Source organism: Rhinolophus ferrumequinum, chromosome 20 (genome assembly GCF_004115265.2).
Source record: "Rhinolophus ferrumequinum isolate MPI-CBG mRhiFer1 chromosome 20, mRhiFer1_v1.p, whole genome shotgun sequence".
Classification (NCBI taxonomy): Eukaryota; Metazoa; Chordata; class Mammalia; order Chiroptera; family Rhinolophidae; genus Rhinolophus; species Rhinolophus ferrumequinum.
This window is the reverse complement of record NC_046303.1, coordinates 20,490,066-20,509,322: the sequence shown is the minus strand read 5'-3', so window position 1 is coordinate 20,509,322 and position 19,257 is coordinate 20,490,066. Positions and strand designations below refer to the sequence as shown.

Genomic DNA, 19,257 nt, shown 5'->3' with positions numbered 1-19,257 from the left:
CTGCATAAATCACCTCACAAGCTTTACTGGCTTCTTGACTCCACATCCAAAAGCTAAACCACACTGTTTTTCCTCTCTTTTTGTCCCTTCCTATTACATTTTGATTTTCTTTTCTCTACTTTCTCTTTTCCTCTGTCCTCCGTCTCCATTCTATTGAAATCCAGGGGAGGAGAGCAAGAGACAACCCACAATGTAGGAAAGGGACTTTCAACTCATAGAGATTTGAGGTTTTATTTCAAGCAGGGAAGAACATGATTAATTAAACAGGCATTTGAGAAGATCTCTATGCCTGCAGTAAGGACAGAAGATTTAGCAGGGCTTATTGTCCGATGTGGCCAGTTTCATTCAGATGGAGAACTGGCATGGTACGGTAATTAATTATCAAGGAAATCATTACTGGTGTCTAGGTTTCAGGCGTGGAGGACTGAGTAGATGGTGGTGTCACATGCCGTGATAGAGAACAGCGGAGGAAGAAAAGGTTTGAAAGAGAAGGTGGCGAATATTAGATTTAAGAAAAAGAAACTTCCCTGACTGAAAGGCTTGAAGGTTGGGGGGAAGGAGGCATCATCCTAAATATCAGTTTTTCACTGCAATGAAGTTATGGGGGGACATTGGATGAAATTATTTACACTATGCAAACCCTGTAAGCTATTAGCAAATAATAAAAAAACAAATACTGAATGCTTTCAACGTGCTAGGCACTGTTCTAAGCACTCTTATTATATAAAATTAACTCATTTAATCTTCTCAGCAACCCTGTAAGGTGGATACTATTTTCGTTCCTATTTTACAGCCAAGTAAGCTGAGGCACATCTAGGTTAATTGACTTCCCCCAAGGTCACACAGCTAATAGGTGGACAAAAGCAAGATCATAAATCACGGAGTCTACTTCCAGAGTTTGTGGTCTTAGCCACTATGTTATAGTATCTCACAAATAAATCCATTCCCTTTGCAATTATTGTATACACTTTTTCCCATTTCTTCCAAAAGTCACAGGTTTATTTGAAAATATCAATTTAACTGAAGATTTGGAGTTTGGGAGGTTCTGGTTAATTGAGGTTTAGCCGCAGTCATTTCTAGAAGGGTAGTGCCAAATTACAAGGAGCTATGGAGCTATGAATCCACTTTGGAGCCCCTTGTAAACTTGCAAAATACATCTAATCACAAAAAAATGTAAGGATTGGCAGAATTTCAACTCCCTGCCCTGTTGAGTTTAAAACCCTGACTGTTGTCAGGTGTGAGCTGCTATTTGTCATAGATTCTTTGGCTTTAGACAGAGGCCTTGACGTAGCAGCCCTGGGCCTTCATTGAAGAAAAGCAGTGTTCGATATTTTCCCACTATTAACCCCGCCAACCCTTCTTGTATCAGAGCCAGGTCAAACTTGTACACATGGCTTTTCGAAAGTTGATTTTGAACTTCTAATTAGCCATTCTCTTGAACTGTTGAAACTCTGATTATTGTTTGGTGGAGCCCTAATATGCGAATGTACCACAATAAAAAGGGAAATCTGCCATCTGCTTAGAGACTTAACTTGTCTGGGCTATTATATATATATATTTTATTTCAACTGCATCTGTAATTACGAGTTTTCTTTCACTCACATTTCTGTTAAGGCAAAACTAATCAAACCAAGAGAATAAATACAACTGTGTGTGTTTCTGGGACTGAAAACTCAAGAAATCCTTTGTGATTATATATGAAGCTTTTAGCACCCATATGAGTCAGACACACAGACACACACACACACACACACACACACACACACACACACACACAAACATACCCCACAAGATACCATTCACTGAGATAGGGCATGCTAGAAGGTCAAGTTTGGGGTAAGATCATTTGCTAGGTACATAACTAATTATGCATTTCAGAGTTGTAGGAGGACTGCAGAATCTTCAGACAACTCTGCAATGCATAATTAGTTTCCTCATCTTGTTCATGAATAAATTGAGGCTTAACAAGTTAAGGTCATTTGTTGCAGGTCTTTCAACTAGTAAGCAGTAAAACCAAGATTTGAACCCTGGTCTGGCTGTGCTGTCAAAGCTCAGTTTCTCTCTGTTAAAGCATATGACCTTCCTGTTTCTACCTCATTTCACAAATAGGACCATCGTTCCTCCCAGATTCCTATTCCCAACTATCCCAGGATAGATACTAAAATAGACTTCTCCTAAAACGTAATCAATTCTGCATACATCAAAACAAGCTGTGTTAATACATTACTGAGCTTGCTAAAATGTAAGGGTAGAGGAAGAAAGAAAAAAAAAAAAAAACATAGCCGAAATTTAATGGGGCGGTAAGCAGTAAGTAACAAAAAATCAGAGTTTCCCTGGGGCAAATGGTGATATCAGTGCTATAAGTGCACAAGAAAGCCCAAGGTCTGCATCAAAGTTGGGCGTACTAACGATGAATAAATTGGTCCACTCCCAGATTCTGAAGGAAACAAATGCCATTCCTTTCGGGAGGAAGTATCCCTAATTTAGACCTTCAGTATGTACAGAGATCAAGCTCCACAAAATATGAGCTCAAATAAATAAATACATACATACCTAAATAGTCGAATACGGTCAAATGCACAAGGACATAAGCCACTAGGGAAAGTCAGCAGAAAGGAGAAACGAGGAAATAATAAGCTTTACTCGTGGGGTTAAAATGGAGGAAGGGCATTATTTTCAAGTAATGATAATAGATTAAAAATACCCGTTTCCTTTCACTCGTCCATGAAACTCTAAGAAAATCATAATAAAGAGAGTTTGTTTCGTTTCATTTTTAAGATATACACTCATAGGGATAAAGAATGAGAAAGGAAATAATAGGAACCTGGAGAGCAGATGACCATCTGTTACTGTCTTAGCAGACCTGAAAAAAACAAATGCTATGCCAGTGCTGGCAGGCAGGCATGGCTCTGCCAGAGAGGGATACATCACACCCATATGCCATAGAATTGTTAACCCACACATCTAAGACTCTTTATTTTACTTCATTTATCTTAATTATCATTTCTCCTAATTCATTATCCCTTTCCTTTCTTCACTTTTTTCTAAGTCCAGCTTAAAAACAATAACACTAAATTCATTTATCCTTCTATCTTTCCATCTGCCTTAAACGTCTTGCCCGTCTACTTCACCAATATAGTAAAATCGCAACCCTGCATAGATTCTACAAAGAACTTCTACCAACACTGGACCTAAATAAACAAGTCAGCTCAAAGTTGTCATGAATCTTAGTAGTTTGACCTCCTATAAATTTATGATCACCAAACTTCAATGGGCCCATTATAATCCTACTGATACACAGTGGATTATAGGTCAAATTTACTCTGCCTCTCAAACTACTCTTTCAAACTTCACTCTCCTCAAACCTCCATCCAGCTCACCTCCCCACTTAAGCTCAGCAACAAACCTTACTTGAAGTATAGCTACCAAACTGCTTTCTTTGAACTGTTAAGTCCCATCAACATTAAAATGTCCTCAAAATCGCTCCCATCTCAAAAACAAGCTCCAGCAACTTCACTCCTTCCCCAGTGTGCCATCCTATTGTTCTTCAACCCTTCGAGAACACATTCTTGAAAGATGTTTCTATCTAGCTAGATCCATTTTCTTACCTCCAAAACCCCATCAGAAGCCCTCTCATCTGGTTGTGATCTCGCTATGGTTACCAGTGTCATTTCTACTGCCAGATCAAAAAAGCAATTTTACTAAACTTTTGTTTTGAAATAAGTTTGAATTTAGAGAAAAATTGCAAATACTAGGGGTGTCAAAAAAATGTATACACATGACTTGTACTCATCTTTTGTTATCAGTATATATTGAGTGTTACAATTCTTTTTTGAACGTGGGCTGATTTCTCCTTTCGTATTTTTTTTAAAGATTTTATTGGGGAGGGGGAACAGGACGTTATTGGGGAACAGTGTGTACTTCCAGGACTTTTTTTCCAAGTCAAGTTGTTGTCCTTTCAGTCTTAGTTATGGAGTGCACAGCTCAGGTCCAGGTCCAGTTGCCATTGCTAGTTGCAGGGGGCGCAGCCCACCATCCCTTGCAGGAGTCGAACCAGCAACCTTGTGGTTGAGAGGACACGGTCCAACCCACTGAGCCATCTGGGAGCTCAGCGGCAGCTCAGCTCAAGGTGCCGTGTTCAATCTAAGTTGCAGGGGGCGCTGCCCACCATTCCTTGTGGTACTCGAGGAATCCAACTGGCAACCTTGTGATTGAGAGCCCACTGGCCCATGTGGGAATCGAACTGGCAGTCTTCGGAGTTAGGAACACAGAGCTCCAACCACCTGAGCCACCGGGCCGGCCCCCGAGTATTACAATTTTAATATAGTTTTTTCCTTTCTTAAAATGTGTATACATTTTTTTGGCACCCTCTATATAATAATGTTTATAATAGAGTTCTGGTATAACCTTCACCCCGCTTCCCCTAATGTTGACATCTTGTATAACCATAGAACAAGGATAGAAACTAAGAAATTAACAGTCATACAGTACTGTTAACGAAGTTGTAGACTTTCTTTAGATTCCACCCGCATATTCACTAGTTTTCTAATGCTGTTCCAGAATTCAGTACTTAACTGACACATTGCCTTAAGTTGTCATGTCTCCGTCTTCTCCCATCTGTGACAGTTTCTCACTCAGTCTTTCTGTGCCTTTTATGACCTTTACACTTTTGAAAAGCACTGCTCTGTTATTTTGAAGAATGTTTCTCAGCTTGGGTTTTCTGATTTTCATGATTGGATTGAGGATATACATCTTTTATAACATTACTACAGCAGTGATGCAGTACCCTTCTTAGTGCGTCAGAGCTGTGGTATGCAATGTCAGCATGTCTTTCTTGTTTTTGGTGAAGCTAACCTTGATCACCCAATTAAGGAATTCTCTAGTGTAATGTTACACTGTTTCCCTTTGGAACTAATAAATATGTTGGGAAGATACTTCGAGATTATGCAAATATCCTGTTTCTCCTCAAACTTTTTCTCGCTAATTTTAGCAGCCATTGGGGGATCTTGCCTGCAAAAAGCATTACTCTGGTGTTCCAATGCTGATTCTGTATTTTCCTTACTCCTTCTATATTTCCTTAAACCATACTTAATCTCCAATTAAAGACACTAATAAGGTGAGAGTTCTGCCTAACATGTTACAACTATTGTGTGTACAACTAAAAACCACCAAGCCCTTCCCCAAGAGAGGAAGTAAAGCTTTGAGTGACATTTATTCTCAATATCCCATAACTTAAATACTATGATATAAAATTAACACTACTTGAATACTATGACATAAAATTAACAATACTTAACTACTATGATGTAAAGCCAGTGTCTTACATTACATGATAAGGGAGTAAGAGATGGAGGAAAACAAATATCTTTGCATACCAATAACATGCATAACAAAAAGGAGGAAATACTCATCACCATGGCAGCCCTTGTTGTACTGTAATTATTCATGCATCACCGTTGGTGTTTATAACTAGCTTCTTCCCACTACCCACTCTGTATCCCCTTTGCCTTCAGCAAGCACCTCAGCTGGTCATGTTTTTTCTTACCTGGTGGAGTGACTCAACCCTTCATTCCTGAAGGGTGTGGGCCATATAGTAATCCTGCCTAGAGTGGGTTGTTGTAGTTTCCCATTGACCTTAATCACAGGGCGTGGTAATACTAAGAAGTATCCTAAGGAATCACCTGTGTTCCATGCACACTCTTCCCTCTTCCTTACCTCCCTTGTGGAGAAGCAATCCAGCCTCCCCTTGGTTGTCAGAATCATCACCCCAGTCAGCACTCTAACTCCTTTCTTTGCCTTTTGAGTCAGAGGCATAAGGAGTGTGAAGTGGCGACAGGCTTAACTTCCAGGTCAGTGCAATCGTTGTGTCTCCTGGTGGATGCTTTCCTCCCTTTGGAACTAATACCTTTAGGCTAGCAGAGCATAAGGTCACAGGAACAGTAAGCAGAAAGGTTGCCAGTGGATCACAAGGTGTTAGAGGTGCCATTCCCACTTTCACTCCTTCCCTCCTGGACACAGGACTCCTGGGTAGGGGAGAAACAGCACCCTGTGCTGGATGCTGACCTAGAGTATATGCATCCTCCTGGAGGTCCTTCCCCAGTCCTGCCACCCAGCTTTCACTGAAACTGAGTTTGCTAAAGGCCATTCCACCGTTCTGTCAGACCAGCTGCTTCAGTTCTGCTGTAGACCACACTCACCTTGCCTTTGGCAGTTGAATGCTGCCACTTGGACCCTGCCACCCTGGGATCCAACGACTCTCCTTGCATTTAGGTTCCCCAATTCAGTAGCCACAGATCCCACTGTAAGTTATGGTCTACAGAAATGAGCGATCACAGAGCTCTTCGAGAATTCCAGGGGTCCCCTCACAGAGTTATTTCTCGGTCATGGTGAAATGTGTGTTTTCTGGATGCTCCCAGGGTAGGTAAGTCTTAAATGACAAATCCACTCTAACATTCCAATATTCCTAAATCATTGAATCCCTTCGTCTTCACTAAATCAAAACAGGTCTGAGATTTCTAAATCACTCACTGTAGGCCATGTTTTGGTCCATGTTTTAGCTAGCCAAACAAATGAACTATTAGAGCTCCCTCCCCACCCCACCCTCTCCTAGCTGCAACACTAAATGCAGAGTCTCTGTGTAGTGAGCCCTTCATCCTCTGCCTAAATCCTTTTCACACTACAGATTCTTTTTCTCAGTGTACAGTATGAATAACTTATTTCAACCCGCTTTTCTTCAATTTTCTCATCTATAAAATAAGGAAAATGAAAGAATCTATCTCACAAAGTAGGTCTGAAATTATAGGAAATTACCTGTTAAACACATTGTCACGGGCATAGCATAGGCACTCAATAAATATTTCTCATCATTTTACTTATTGTTGAAGATATGTTGAAGAACATATCTTCATGGCCATATCTACAAGAATAACTCCAAAAACTTATATCTTTCGCTCCAACCTCAGATCTGAGTACCAGATGTTTATTAAACTCTAGCTCAGCCTCTTTCGTTTGTTATCACAAAGGCACATCTAGTCAACATGTCCAAAGCCATTGTTATTCTTTTTTGCCCCAAACCTCAGCCTCTTCAAAGTTTCTTGATCCTAGGAGATGGAACCCCATCCTTCCAGTTTTGCTAGACAAGAATGTAGGGATTATTCTTCATGTTATTCTTTCATTGCTGCCTACATCCAATCCATTATCCTGTCCTGGTTTTGTACTCTTAAAACATTTCATTCATCCATCCACTTATTTCTGTTCTCATGATCCCTGTCTCAAATCAGGCTTCCATCATCTTTCTCCTGGACCATTTCAGTACTCTACAGAGAATCTCCCACATCCATGCTTGCTTTCTTCAATTTCTTCTCTAAAGGGCTGCCAGAGTGATCTATTGCTAAATAAGGCATATTAGTCTGTGTACCTTCTTGCTTTAAAACAGAGGTCAACAAAGTTTTATATACAGTGTTAGACAGTAACTACATATGGTGTTGTGTTTCAAGTGCTTAACTTTCTGTTGTAGCAAGGAAGCAGCCATAGCCAATGTATAATGAGCATTGTTGTGTTTCAATAAAACTTTATTTACGAAAATAGAGTGTGGGACCAATTTGGTTTCTGAAAAATGAAAAATCTGAAACAAGTGTATCTGGATGGAATGTTGAAATAACAGACATCAACCAAGACACCGATTGTAAAGGACACCTAAATTTCTGGCCTCAGAAGTGGAGGAAGAAGTATTCAACATTGCTGCCACCTGGTGCACCGGACAGGTGTGCTGTAGACACAGCTGTGACATGCATGATGCCACCAAGCTGCCAGAAGGTGGTGTTGTGGGGAACATGGAGAATCAGAGGTTAGGTCTGGGTTAAATATGTTCAAGAACTAGGGGGAGCAATCCTGCATGCAGCGTTTATACTCTGAATTTTTTCCTACAGAAGCTTTGTCAATTATTGTACATTACAATTCCACAACTATTTATTTTATGGTTAGTTACATATTTTAAATTTGCCATCAACACTATTGGCTGAAATGTGCTCAGAAACAAATGTGCATGTTAAAAAATTTAGTGCTCAATTGTTATTTCTCAAGAAAGTTGGTAATTAACATATAACTTGCACAAAGTGTCAACTTATCATGCATCATGGGGACGTAGTAATGTCATGAGTGACATGAACACTGAAGATACTTGCTCCTGAATCAGTGTCAGTATCTACTTTAAAATTTAGTAATTATTTAAAATAAAACAAAAATAGAAATTAAGGCCAAATGGGATCATTTAACAAGTGCAGTTGCAGGAAGTGCATTTAAGTATCACTCTGTGAAGCATGACATTTTATTTAGATAAAATGACTATGCTTCTAAATTTTTTAAATTAATTTTCACTTTCAAGTGTTATTTTTCAAGCTCCAAAGTGAGGTAATAGTTGTTATTTGTTGACTCCACCAGAAGAATCTCTTGGTTAAATCATATAGTGTCCTCAGATATTTCAAACAGAAAAATCAGTTAATTCTAATAACGGTTTTTATATTTTTCATTCAATTAATGGCATCAAAGTAAAGCTTTTGGAAATAAATCTGCCAAAAATGAAACATAGGGCATTATTGTGGCTACTGTTATAAATTACAGTGAAAATCTAACACTGACAAGATCATTTGTTTTTTCTATTAATATGCAAATTTAAACTTTGGTGGAGCATAGCTTAATCTAAAAGAATAGGAAAGTGTTTGGCATTAATTATAGAGCATACAAAATTCTTAAAATTTTATAAATTTTAAAACTTAATAAAAAGTAGTTAACTTAATAAAATTTTATTTTTAAATCCCTTAAAAAAGCAATAGGCTTGATCCTCCACAAATGAAAATTTAAGCTGTTATTCTCAGAACTGTAAATGCCTTTATGTAAACACAGGGTAAAATAGAGTTAAATTAAATGCAATGTTTTTGAAATAACAGCTGCTATTGCTGGCAAAGAAAATAAAACACTTCAGCATGGCAGTACAAAATTTCTCTCTTTGCTGCCCATTATCACCTAAAGTAATATCAAACTATTTTATAAATGACTTTTCTGAATTTCAATTACATTTTTTCTAATCAGTTAAAATCATTAATCAGAATTTTCAGTAATGGACTTCTGACCCGACATATGGAGTAACTACGTACTATAGGAACTACTTTTTGCTCAGAAACAAAAGAAAAGCAGAGAAACACATAAATGGAACATTGTTTTTGGACACTGGACAATAGGCAGTGAAGAGCTGTGATCACAGTGGGAAACAAACAAGGAAAGAGAAATAAACAAAATGAGTCCTACACTTGCCCAAACTTACTAATGAGAGGCAATTTCCAGGCTGCAGCATAGGGAGGGAGAATCCAAGTAGAGTCCAGTGGTTTTTCTGAGTTGAAGATACAGAAGTGATCAGAGTTTGGGGAGACTGAAATGACTAGAAATTGGGAGGCAGAGTATTTGAGATGAAGTTGCTATACAGTGAAAGAGCTCCATGTGTCTCTACAGGGGTTTCCTTAAACCTTTGTCTTACATATCTTTACATGCATGGAATGAAATGCCACAAGGCTGGGGAACAAGCCAATGGAAAACAGAAGGTTGAACAACCCAAGGAGCTCACACAGGACTGGAAATAGTCTATATTCCCACTAGCCAGAGTAGAGAGACTTTATGATACATAAAATATCAAGCAGAGACATCAAAATAGTTTCATCTTAGTTGTAGGGCTAAATTAGCCTGATACCACAAGCCTGCTCTGGAGACACTCTAATGAAGAATACATGCAAGCTTCAGAAGGATCATAGTGATTGCAAGTAAGGTAACCTCATGACAAAACAAAGTCCAACACTTGCAAAAACACAGCAAGATAAAATAACCAAAAATGTTCAAATTAACAATGTCAAGAATCCAGATGAAAATTACCAGGCATGCAATGGAATAGGAAAATATGACCTAGAATATTAAGACAAATTAATTAGCAGCAACTAACTCACAAATGCAAGGTATGATGGAATTTGCAGACAAGAATATCCAGTAGTTACTTCTAATGTGAAGAGGAAAAATGCCAACATAATGCAAAGAGAAATGATAAACACAAAAACCATGGAAATGGGAATTTTGGAGATAAAAAATACAATATTTGAAATGAAAGTCTGCACCCTAGAAATATTAATTGCAGGTTATAGACACAATGCAAAAAAAAATATATATTTTTTTTAATAGTGAAGCTGAAGAAATACTAGAAACTATGCAAAGTAAAAAACAGAGAGAAAAGGCCTGAAAAAATAGTATGTCAGTGATATACCGGACAACATTAATCAGTATAACATACCTGTAATTGGAGTCCCAGAAGAGGTGGCAGTTGGGGAAATATCAGAAGTAATGGGAAAAGGGTTTTATAAATTTGATGGAAAACTACAAATTGACAGATCCAAGAAACTCAATCAATCTCAAGCAGAATATACATGAATAAAATCACAGTGAGGAACATCGTAATGAAATCTTAAAATAAGCCGGGGGTGGGAGGGTAATCATATTAACACAAAGAAAGATAAAGATGATAAGAAAAAGATAACAAATGCATTGAATCTCAAAGTATTATGTTAAGTGAAAGAAGCCAGATATTAAGTGTATAGTATGTGGTGCCATTTATGTGAAATTCTACAAAAAGCAAAAGTGCAGTGGCAGGATTTCAATGATTCTCAGGGGTCAAGAAGAAGCCTAAGATGTTGACTCCACAAGGCCAAAAGGAACTTTTTAATGAGAAGAAAATAGTCTATATTTTGATTGTTGTAGTGGTTATATGGCTGCACACATTTGTTCAACATGCATCTTGACCTGCCCTTAAAATTGGTAAATTTTATTGACGCTTAACTATACCTCAATGAAGCCGGTAAGAAATAATCATGAAATGAGCAAAACTACCAGATTTTAAAGCTTTTCAAGAATTACAATTACAGTAAATAGTGTTTTCAAAAGGGAAAACTTTTAAATTCATCCCCATGAAAGCAAGAGAATAAATGAATAGAAGAATAAACACTCAAACCGTGCACAAGATTTGATTTTGACAATAATGTAGTTGGACTTTCAAAGATGTCTATTTATTGATGGAATCATTGATAAAACTATTCTTAACTAGATAAATTTATATTCTGTTCTGGAATGGAATGAAATTGAGCAGTCATATAACTTTGCAGCATCTAAATTCAGTAAATAAAATTTTAACGATTCATAAATGGAGAAAACTTTTTTGATAAGTTTGGTTTATATAAACTGTTTGCTAAAGAAAGGTACCAAAGGAGGAAAAGACAGTAGTTATGAAAATATTTTGTATGAAATAGTTACTCATTTCAATATTTTAACAGCTAAGTGAAAATATTTCACACTTAGCAGAAATTGTTCTGAGCTTACCAGATAGTACTCTATTTTAGAGACAGTATTTGTCAACCAAAAATAATATAGTCTCTTCAGAAAAGTAAATTAAAATGCCAGAATTTCAAATTTATTTACCATTCAATTCCACTGTGAAGAACACTTCAGGCAATTTTATGAAAAAGTCTAAAATATTTAGACCACTTTGAAGTAAAAAAATACATTCTTCATAAAAAAATACCAATAATATTCTATCAGTGAGATGGTCACAAAACTGATTAACATATATGAATATTGACCAACAATCATAATGCTGCTTGTGTCATTTTTCTAATGTTAAGATAATCAATATAAAGAATTTGGTTATTGTGCTTATACATGAATTATGCTATTTTTATTTTTTAGAATGAATTTTAGTTGTGAAAATAATTTTTGAATAGGACTACTTTTTAGGTCTATTGATAAAAATAATTCGTTGACCAATAAATGAAGATTTCCATAACATCCAATTTTTGTTTTTAGCCCATTTTAACATCAAAATTGTCCCAACTTGGATGAAAAATGACCTGGTCACTCTATTTATACACCTATTTTCAATACATCTTTATTTTTGTATATACATAATGCTTTGGATACTAATAAAGTTCTCCATGTATCTATAAAATGTATCTTTAAAAAGTATTAAGAAGCTCTAAGGTCTGGAAAATTCATGAACTGAGGCCCTTTGTAAGTCCCAGGTATTAATAATCTCTAAGTTTGAAGGGACTAGTAACAGGCTTAGGTCAGTACCAGCTTCTTTTCATATGAGAACATGTGTGCAATGACAACAGGTGATATCATTCAAGTGAGAAGAACACATCTGAGAAATGACTCTACAGATCCCAAAATGATGATGAAAGGGGGAGATTTTCAAAGTGTCAGGAGGTTTTCAAAGTGTCAAAGGGCTTTGGTTGGAAAACTTTGGTAGGAGGATTATTTCTAACATAAACCTTCATATGTCAACAACTACTCCTTTTTCCAAATTACTCATTACCAAAACAATCTGGTTTATACTGAAGTCTGATTACACAGTACCTGCAAGATGCCCTTTCATGGCACCTATCTGGCCCAGTGACATTCCATCTATGGTACCCACCTCGAACTCTTGACTCTCTGCATTCCATTATCTAGTTTTTACCTTTATTTTAAAATTCCTTCTTTGCTTTATTTTTACCAGACAAAACAAAAATGCAGAATAATAAAGGCTAAATAGTCCAAAAAAAAAGTGCTGAAAAATGAGAAAAATGAATAAGGATAGAGGATATGACCAAAAAGGGAGGTGTGTGTATCCGGTTTTAATAGAAAACTCTTTTGCTAGTTTTTTTCCTTAGAAGAGCAACCCAGTAGTAGCTGGTTACTAATATTTTACTTTATGAATAACAGCTCCTGAAAACTAGTAATAAACCTTGGTTCATTTCTCTTATGTGCTGATTGGGGGTATTATTCCCATGCCAAGAGATATGATGTTCTTGCACATGTTTATGAAAGAAAAAAACTCTACCCATCATGTGAAAATATGACGCATAAATTGTGGGATTTCAATTGGCTGCAGATTTCACAGTCTGTACCCACTTTAATTATTTTCCTTTACAAATAGAGATAGTGGTCTGTAAATGCATTCTTCGTGTAGAATATTTCCCTTGTTTTTATAGGCTTTGCCAGAGGCCATATTGAATTTAATGTTTTGGGTTATTTTTGAGTCAGGAACCTCATGCATCTGGATAAAAGCCAAACTTCTAACATTTTTTCTTAGCAGGATATTTTATATGCATTAAATTTTATTCAAAAAGGTCTCAGCTATTTAAAATCTTTCTTACTACTCACATACATGAAGACTAAACTTTGAAGGATCATTGTCAGTCATTCTGCTTAAAGAGTTATTAATGACTCATACATTCTGTACTGATTGTGTTTTAGGAGTAAAGATGTTTATTTTGTCTATGACCAAGAGCTCTCTTCTTGAAGAAAAAGTATAGTGCTTGAAAATTAAAGCCCCTGGTTATTCTAGATGTGCTATATTATCTAAAAGTAAGTGTTTGCTGACCTCTTCAAGGGTTCATAGGCTCACAGAAAAGTAACATTTTCTGTCATAATAAATTTGTTCTAATATCCAAGAATGATATGTAATGTGAGATCAAAAGAATCACAATCATTGAGAATTAGAGCAGGAAGAGACCTTTCGTTTATCATCAAGCCCACAACTATCATTTTATAAATGTGGAAATTATGCCCCAGAGTGATCCAAATAATTTCTCTATGTCTAGTGTGGAGTCTCCAATCTGGAAATCTTGACTTTTAGTTCAGTGCTCCATTTTTGAGGACTTCAATTCGTACTCTTCAGTGAGCACTTGTCTCCAATTTTATGATAGCTTTGTCAGTGACGTATACCTGGTAACCAGGTGCTTGCAATAGTATAAGGCTGTGAGAAATGAAGAGTAGAAAAATTTAGTCTCAATGTGGTTGTCTCACTTGGTGCAATAAATCCATGCCATTAAGCCGATAAAAGGTGGATCAATAGAGTCGTGCATCTAAGGAATAAGGGTAACTTGTTATTACCAAAGATGATTCCTTTGTGAAGAATATATATAAATCTGTTGCAATGTGCATAATTTTTTTTTAAATTGGGATTTTCATATATTGAGTCTATTTTTGTATTTTTATGTGTGTTAGGAGGAGGGTAGAGGAGGACTACAGAATACAGAAAAAGCTACATTTTGGAGTCAGGCATTCCTAGGTGAAGATTTCAGCTTTTCTCTCTGCCTACCAGCCATGTAACCTGCAAAACAATTATCTAACACTGCCTACATAGTCATGAGGATTAAATGAAATTATAAATTCTCAATGTGAAAACACCTAACACAGTCCTTGGCACATATTCAGAGCTCAATAATGAGCTCCTATAGTGTTTATAACATATTTTAACCCATAAACCACCAGCTACCTATCATTTGTTTGTGAAAGGCCCCATATTAGTCACTCTGGAGAAAAAGGATAGCATGTCATCCAGCATCACCAGCTTGTGAGTATCATGAACTAAAATAATGTTTAATAATATCCCGTGAAACTCATTACAACTGAATGCACTTAGAGATGAAACACAGCATTTCCAACTTGGGTGAGATTATAATGACACTGTGATCTAGAAAAGTTAGAGTCTTGTATGGAGCTGTCAATTCAGGGTCATCTTTCAAAGTTGAGAGAGGTAGGGGACACTAAAGAATAAGCCAAGATAAGTTTCCATTGCCTGCCTCCTAAACCTCTCTTTAGTCCATCTCCTCATTTCTATTCTGTCATTTCCTTTTAGTGTAGACATCCTCATTTCTCCCTGGACTTTTGCCAAGATGTGCAATTGGTTTTTCTGCTACCACTCTCATCACAATCCATGGTCCATGATCTCTCCAGAGGGATCTTTGAAAACCTTAAACCTGATTCTCTGTCTCTTCTGCATAAAATGGCCTTCATCCCCCGCAAGTTGCTGTCCAAGATCATTCATGTTATTTAAGATTATGGGTTAATTAGCCCATGTGTATCACAGCAGTCTCATTCTTCACATCCATAGCTTTCCTATGTACCAGCTATGCTTAGCAGTGGACCCCAGTAAACTACAGAAACTTGAGTTTCTGCACATTTATATACATTCTTTCCTTTTCCAGATATACCTCCTCATTACCACCTCCCTCTATTTCAGCTTGACTAACTTCTGGTGGTCTTTCAAATACTCGATCAAGAGTTACTTTTTTCTGGCAAATCTTCTCTCACTTTCCCATCATCATAAGATGTTCTACTTATTTCCTCTCAGGAACACATGGACCTTTTCTACACAGAATTGTCATTGTTTGTTAACTGAAAGGGCTGTCTCAACCAGGCCACGAATTTCTTTGTCTTCACTATATGGCACAGCCTTAGCTTTCGAAAAAATATTAGTTTGTGGGTACATTCACAGTTAAAATTGCTATTATTTGGTCCAAATTAAAACTTTATGATTCTCAGAACATTGGTCAGAATAGATGATCACAGCAAGTAAAATAGTAGGAGACAACTATGTCAGAAGGTTCTGTTGGCATGGGAGTGGGTGGGGACACTGGGTCTCCTCCTCTAAGGAGACATTCATTCCTTTGTGAAGCAGTAAGATAAGGAAAGGCCAGTCATGAAATGTTAGTTAGAGCTGGAAGGAATTTGAGGTCAGCCCTCTGTTTTGAGAAGTAGTAATAAAGTGCTAGAGGAGACTCTTGCGACAATGCGGTCAGTGGCAAGGCTGGGTTTGCAACCCAGTTATCTTCCTTCCCCATTCAGTACTCATCCATTTGCCTTTACAACTCTACTGGGGTTTTTTTTGTTTTGTTGTTTTTGGTTTTTGTTTGTTTGTTGTTTTTTTGGAAGTAAGCAAACAATGCATGCCATTTCCCACCTAATTAGGCAGGCTGCAGAGATAGTTCTAACCTGGCCAGTCCTGTCAGCACATAGGGAGGTTCTCTTGCTTTGTTTGGGGCTACAGAACACTTCACACAAAAAGTAGCTTGGGGGCTGCAAGAAGGTCTTTAACTCTGCTCTTTCGTATTTATCCCACTGGCATGTTCGCATGACATGACCTCCTATTTTCCTCTCATTCTCTTTCTTTGTCTCAAAAAAAGAAACATCCCTATGACATATGGAACGGTTCCAACATCAGCCAGTGCATATATTAAAGTTTTAAATCAATTATTGTTCTAGTACACACCCTGGGGTTAAGAAAGAAAGAACATCCAGGACTAACAAACCTGATTGTTCTGGCAGAGTTGCCACTCAGTTCATGCTGGCATTTCTGGGCTTTTGCTTTTGCTTTAATATTCCAACCTCATTCAAAAAAAAAAAAAAAAAATAATGGCTCAAGTAGCAATTTTTAACATTACTGTTTCATTCAATTTCTCCATGAGACATCTACCTCCCAGTCTCTTGAGGATTGCCCAGGAGGTATGATGCCCAGAGTTTGCTTAACTTAGTTGCACAGACAGCTGTCAATCTGATAGTGAGTTCATTAGACCATAGATTACTCTTCATTTCATTACCTTCTGAGAAGGGAGAGACTGCGAGTTGAGAATATGAGCACTTCCCAACTTGGCATTCCTAGATTGAGGAAAAAAACTAATCATAACAGTTAAAAAACCAAATTATAACTATGTATAACATAGTGAATTTCAACTTAACAGCTCCTCTGAGTTGGACCCATATGAATATTCCGATTAATACTGCTCTGCCTAAAATCCCATACTGAATAAAGTATGATGCATTTTTTTTCTAGGCAAGTATTGGAAGTCGGTAAGGAGAGTGGCCGTGCCAAGGGGCTGTGCTCTGGCTGGGGCTCAGTTGCAAGAGGAGACAGAGACTGTTTCTGCCCTGGCGTCCCTGACGGTGGATGTGGAACAGCCCTTCACTCGAGAAGACAGCAGGTAGGAACCCAACATGGGGGAATCATTAAGGTCAGTAACATCTAGACTCATCGTTAATGCTCATGAACCTCTCTCCAGCCTTCCCTTCATCTGTCTTCTCCACCTGTGCCACCTGTCTTCTCCAGAACCACAGATGTCACAGCACATGCTGTCAACTACCAAGAATTCATTCATTGGTTTCAGTCTTCATGGGAAACACAGAGCTGGAGCATGTGGTTGCAGGTCACAGAGAAATGGAGGGGATGAAATAGATGATGAGAAAAATCACTCCTTGTTGGCTAATTCAGTGCAGATTATTATGGAAACAGTTGCTGTGGGCTTCTTTTTCTATTTTTATCTGTATTTTTCCACCTGTTCTTTTTCTTTCTCTCATCATTTTGAAATTACTGATATAACAAAGGGAAAAAAAGGAGAGCAGAAGCTGGATGTATTGCTAAGTCAGTTGGGTAGCTTAAATACATACAAGCTCCGTAGGTGACTGTCCTAGAGGTACAATGACTAGATAAAGATGGAAGTTGCCCCCAAAGGAGACAGGAATGTATATTATGGAAAGTGTAGACTTGAGTCTGATTTTTATTTTTACATTTTGATCTGAAGGGGTTGATTTCAATTATTCTTCATATGAATATAACTTTCAGGAAAAAAAAATACTAAGGTTAACCTAAGATTGGGTTTCCTCGTTCTTTTAAAAAATATCTGTCGGTTTATGCATTTTGGTGTTCATCATCCTATCCTACAGACAATGCTACATGCAGAATTTCTTTTAAGTCTACTGTGACCAAAGCCACCAGAATGTACATACTTGTACATTAAAATTGGTGCTTTCTTCAGCTGACTTCAAAGTCACATTTCCTCAATTTAAACACAAATCAGGTGAGGCTTTGCTAAAGCTCTGCCAGCTTGCATTTTAAAATTGCTTCTGAGAATGAAATCAGATTCCCTCTGTCAATAATATCACCATTAATTACATAGACCCTGCTACTAGTGCATAGATTGGCAATTTTCCCAAGAATGCATAAATTTGAAGAGTTTTTGCTTTCTTGCTTTTACTGAGTATTCAAAGTTTAATGGATTTAACATCTTGTTTTGGTCAAGAGCAGGAGATAAGTTGAATAAGAAATTTCACTTATATGCAATTATTTTTTCTTACCATAACCACTTAAATAACAAATTACCAGTAGGAAAAGAAAAGTTGTACGATATTGTATTAGAAGGCATCTTCATATGGGCATCTGGAACATAAGGGAAAACTTATTTTACATCTCTGATAATATGAGCTAACCCCCTGTTGTTCCCAGCTAAGAACTGAACCAAGTTCATAATCCAAAGACATTGCAATTATTGCAAAGGCCAAATACAGTTAGTTGTCTGTCATTCGAGGGCTATAAAACTGAGGAAACTAGCATCTGTTAGTGTTGGATATAAAAGAATAGCTATTCTTGAGAATTCGTTTAATATAGAGAAACAAAGCAGTAAGCGAAATTCCAACCTGAGTGAAATGAATTATAAGTAATTTTGCCCATTAAATTGCGGAGCTTAGAATAAATTAAGAATAATAAATCCTGTGATGAGCCCCAAATAATATAAAAATCTCAGCTCTTTGGCAAGAGCGTGTGTGCTTGTTTGTCCTCAGGTAGACGGTGTGCTTCACTCCTGCTGATCTGCAGGGATTTAACCTTGGCTTCCGTTCAAGTGATTTTTAAGCTTCGTCTGATGGCAGAGAGAGAAGGGGAATGGGAATGTTTTGACATACAGGGAAACAGTTGAAGCTTGTGGCCTCAATTCATGTTTGTTTATCAGTTTTAAACAGATTGTATCTATTTTGATTGATTTTTCTTGTGGGGAGAAAAATGGTTTTGCTTGAAATATTTTCTATGGCTTTGAACTCACTTTTTCAGCAGAGGAAAAGAAAAACTATTCTAGAACTGGCTTTTGCATTTCTATTGAACCATGCATGAATTTCATCTGAGAGAATTAGACAGAGAAAAACCTTGAAAGCCACAGAGCATTTATTCTTTTCAGGGGAATACTATCAGAATTGTCCCCCTACTCAGTACAGGAAAGAGGACTTTCAGAATGAGATGAAAAGGTGGAAATGTTCTTGGGCCTTTGTTATGAATGCAGTATTATAAGTGCACAGGAAATTGAAAAATTAGAAAAATCAGAGAGCTAAATGGATGGAAAAGGGTGAAGGCGAGATTCTTTTTATAGGAAATTCTTGCCAGTTATTTTGGAGGATATATTGGTGTTTGGAGTGAGATGACTCATTTTGTACTAAGATTTTGGGTAAAGCAGCTCTTTTCCTGGCCAACTCATATCTGACTCATTTACCACTAGTGAATAAGGGATAAAATGCTCCTGGCTAAGAACCATTGTAAGTATTTTTTGTTCATTTTTGGGGGGATGTGAGGGGAGAGGGAGATAT

The 19,257-nt window shown here is 37.2% G+C and overlaps 1 protein-coding gene across 1 annotated transcript in view; it reads left to right on the top strand.

The window, feature by feature from the left end:
* HDAC9 (histone deacetylase 9) overlaps positions 1-19,257 on the top strand; it is a 664,661-nt gene that overhangs the window by 629,394 nt on the left and 16,010 nt on the right. Inside the window, exon 26 of the mRNA XM_033088745.1 lies at positions 16,685-16,832. Coding sequence (XP_032944636.1) covers positions 16,685-16,832 — 148 coding nt within the window. The remainder of the gene's footprint in view (positions 1-16,684; positions 16,833-19,257) is intronic.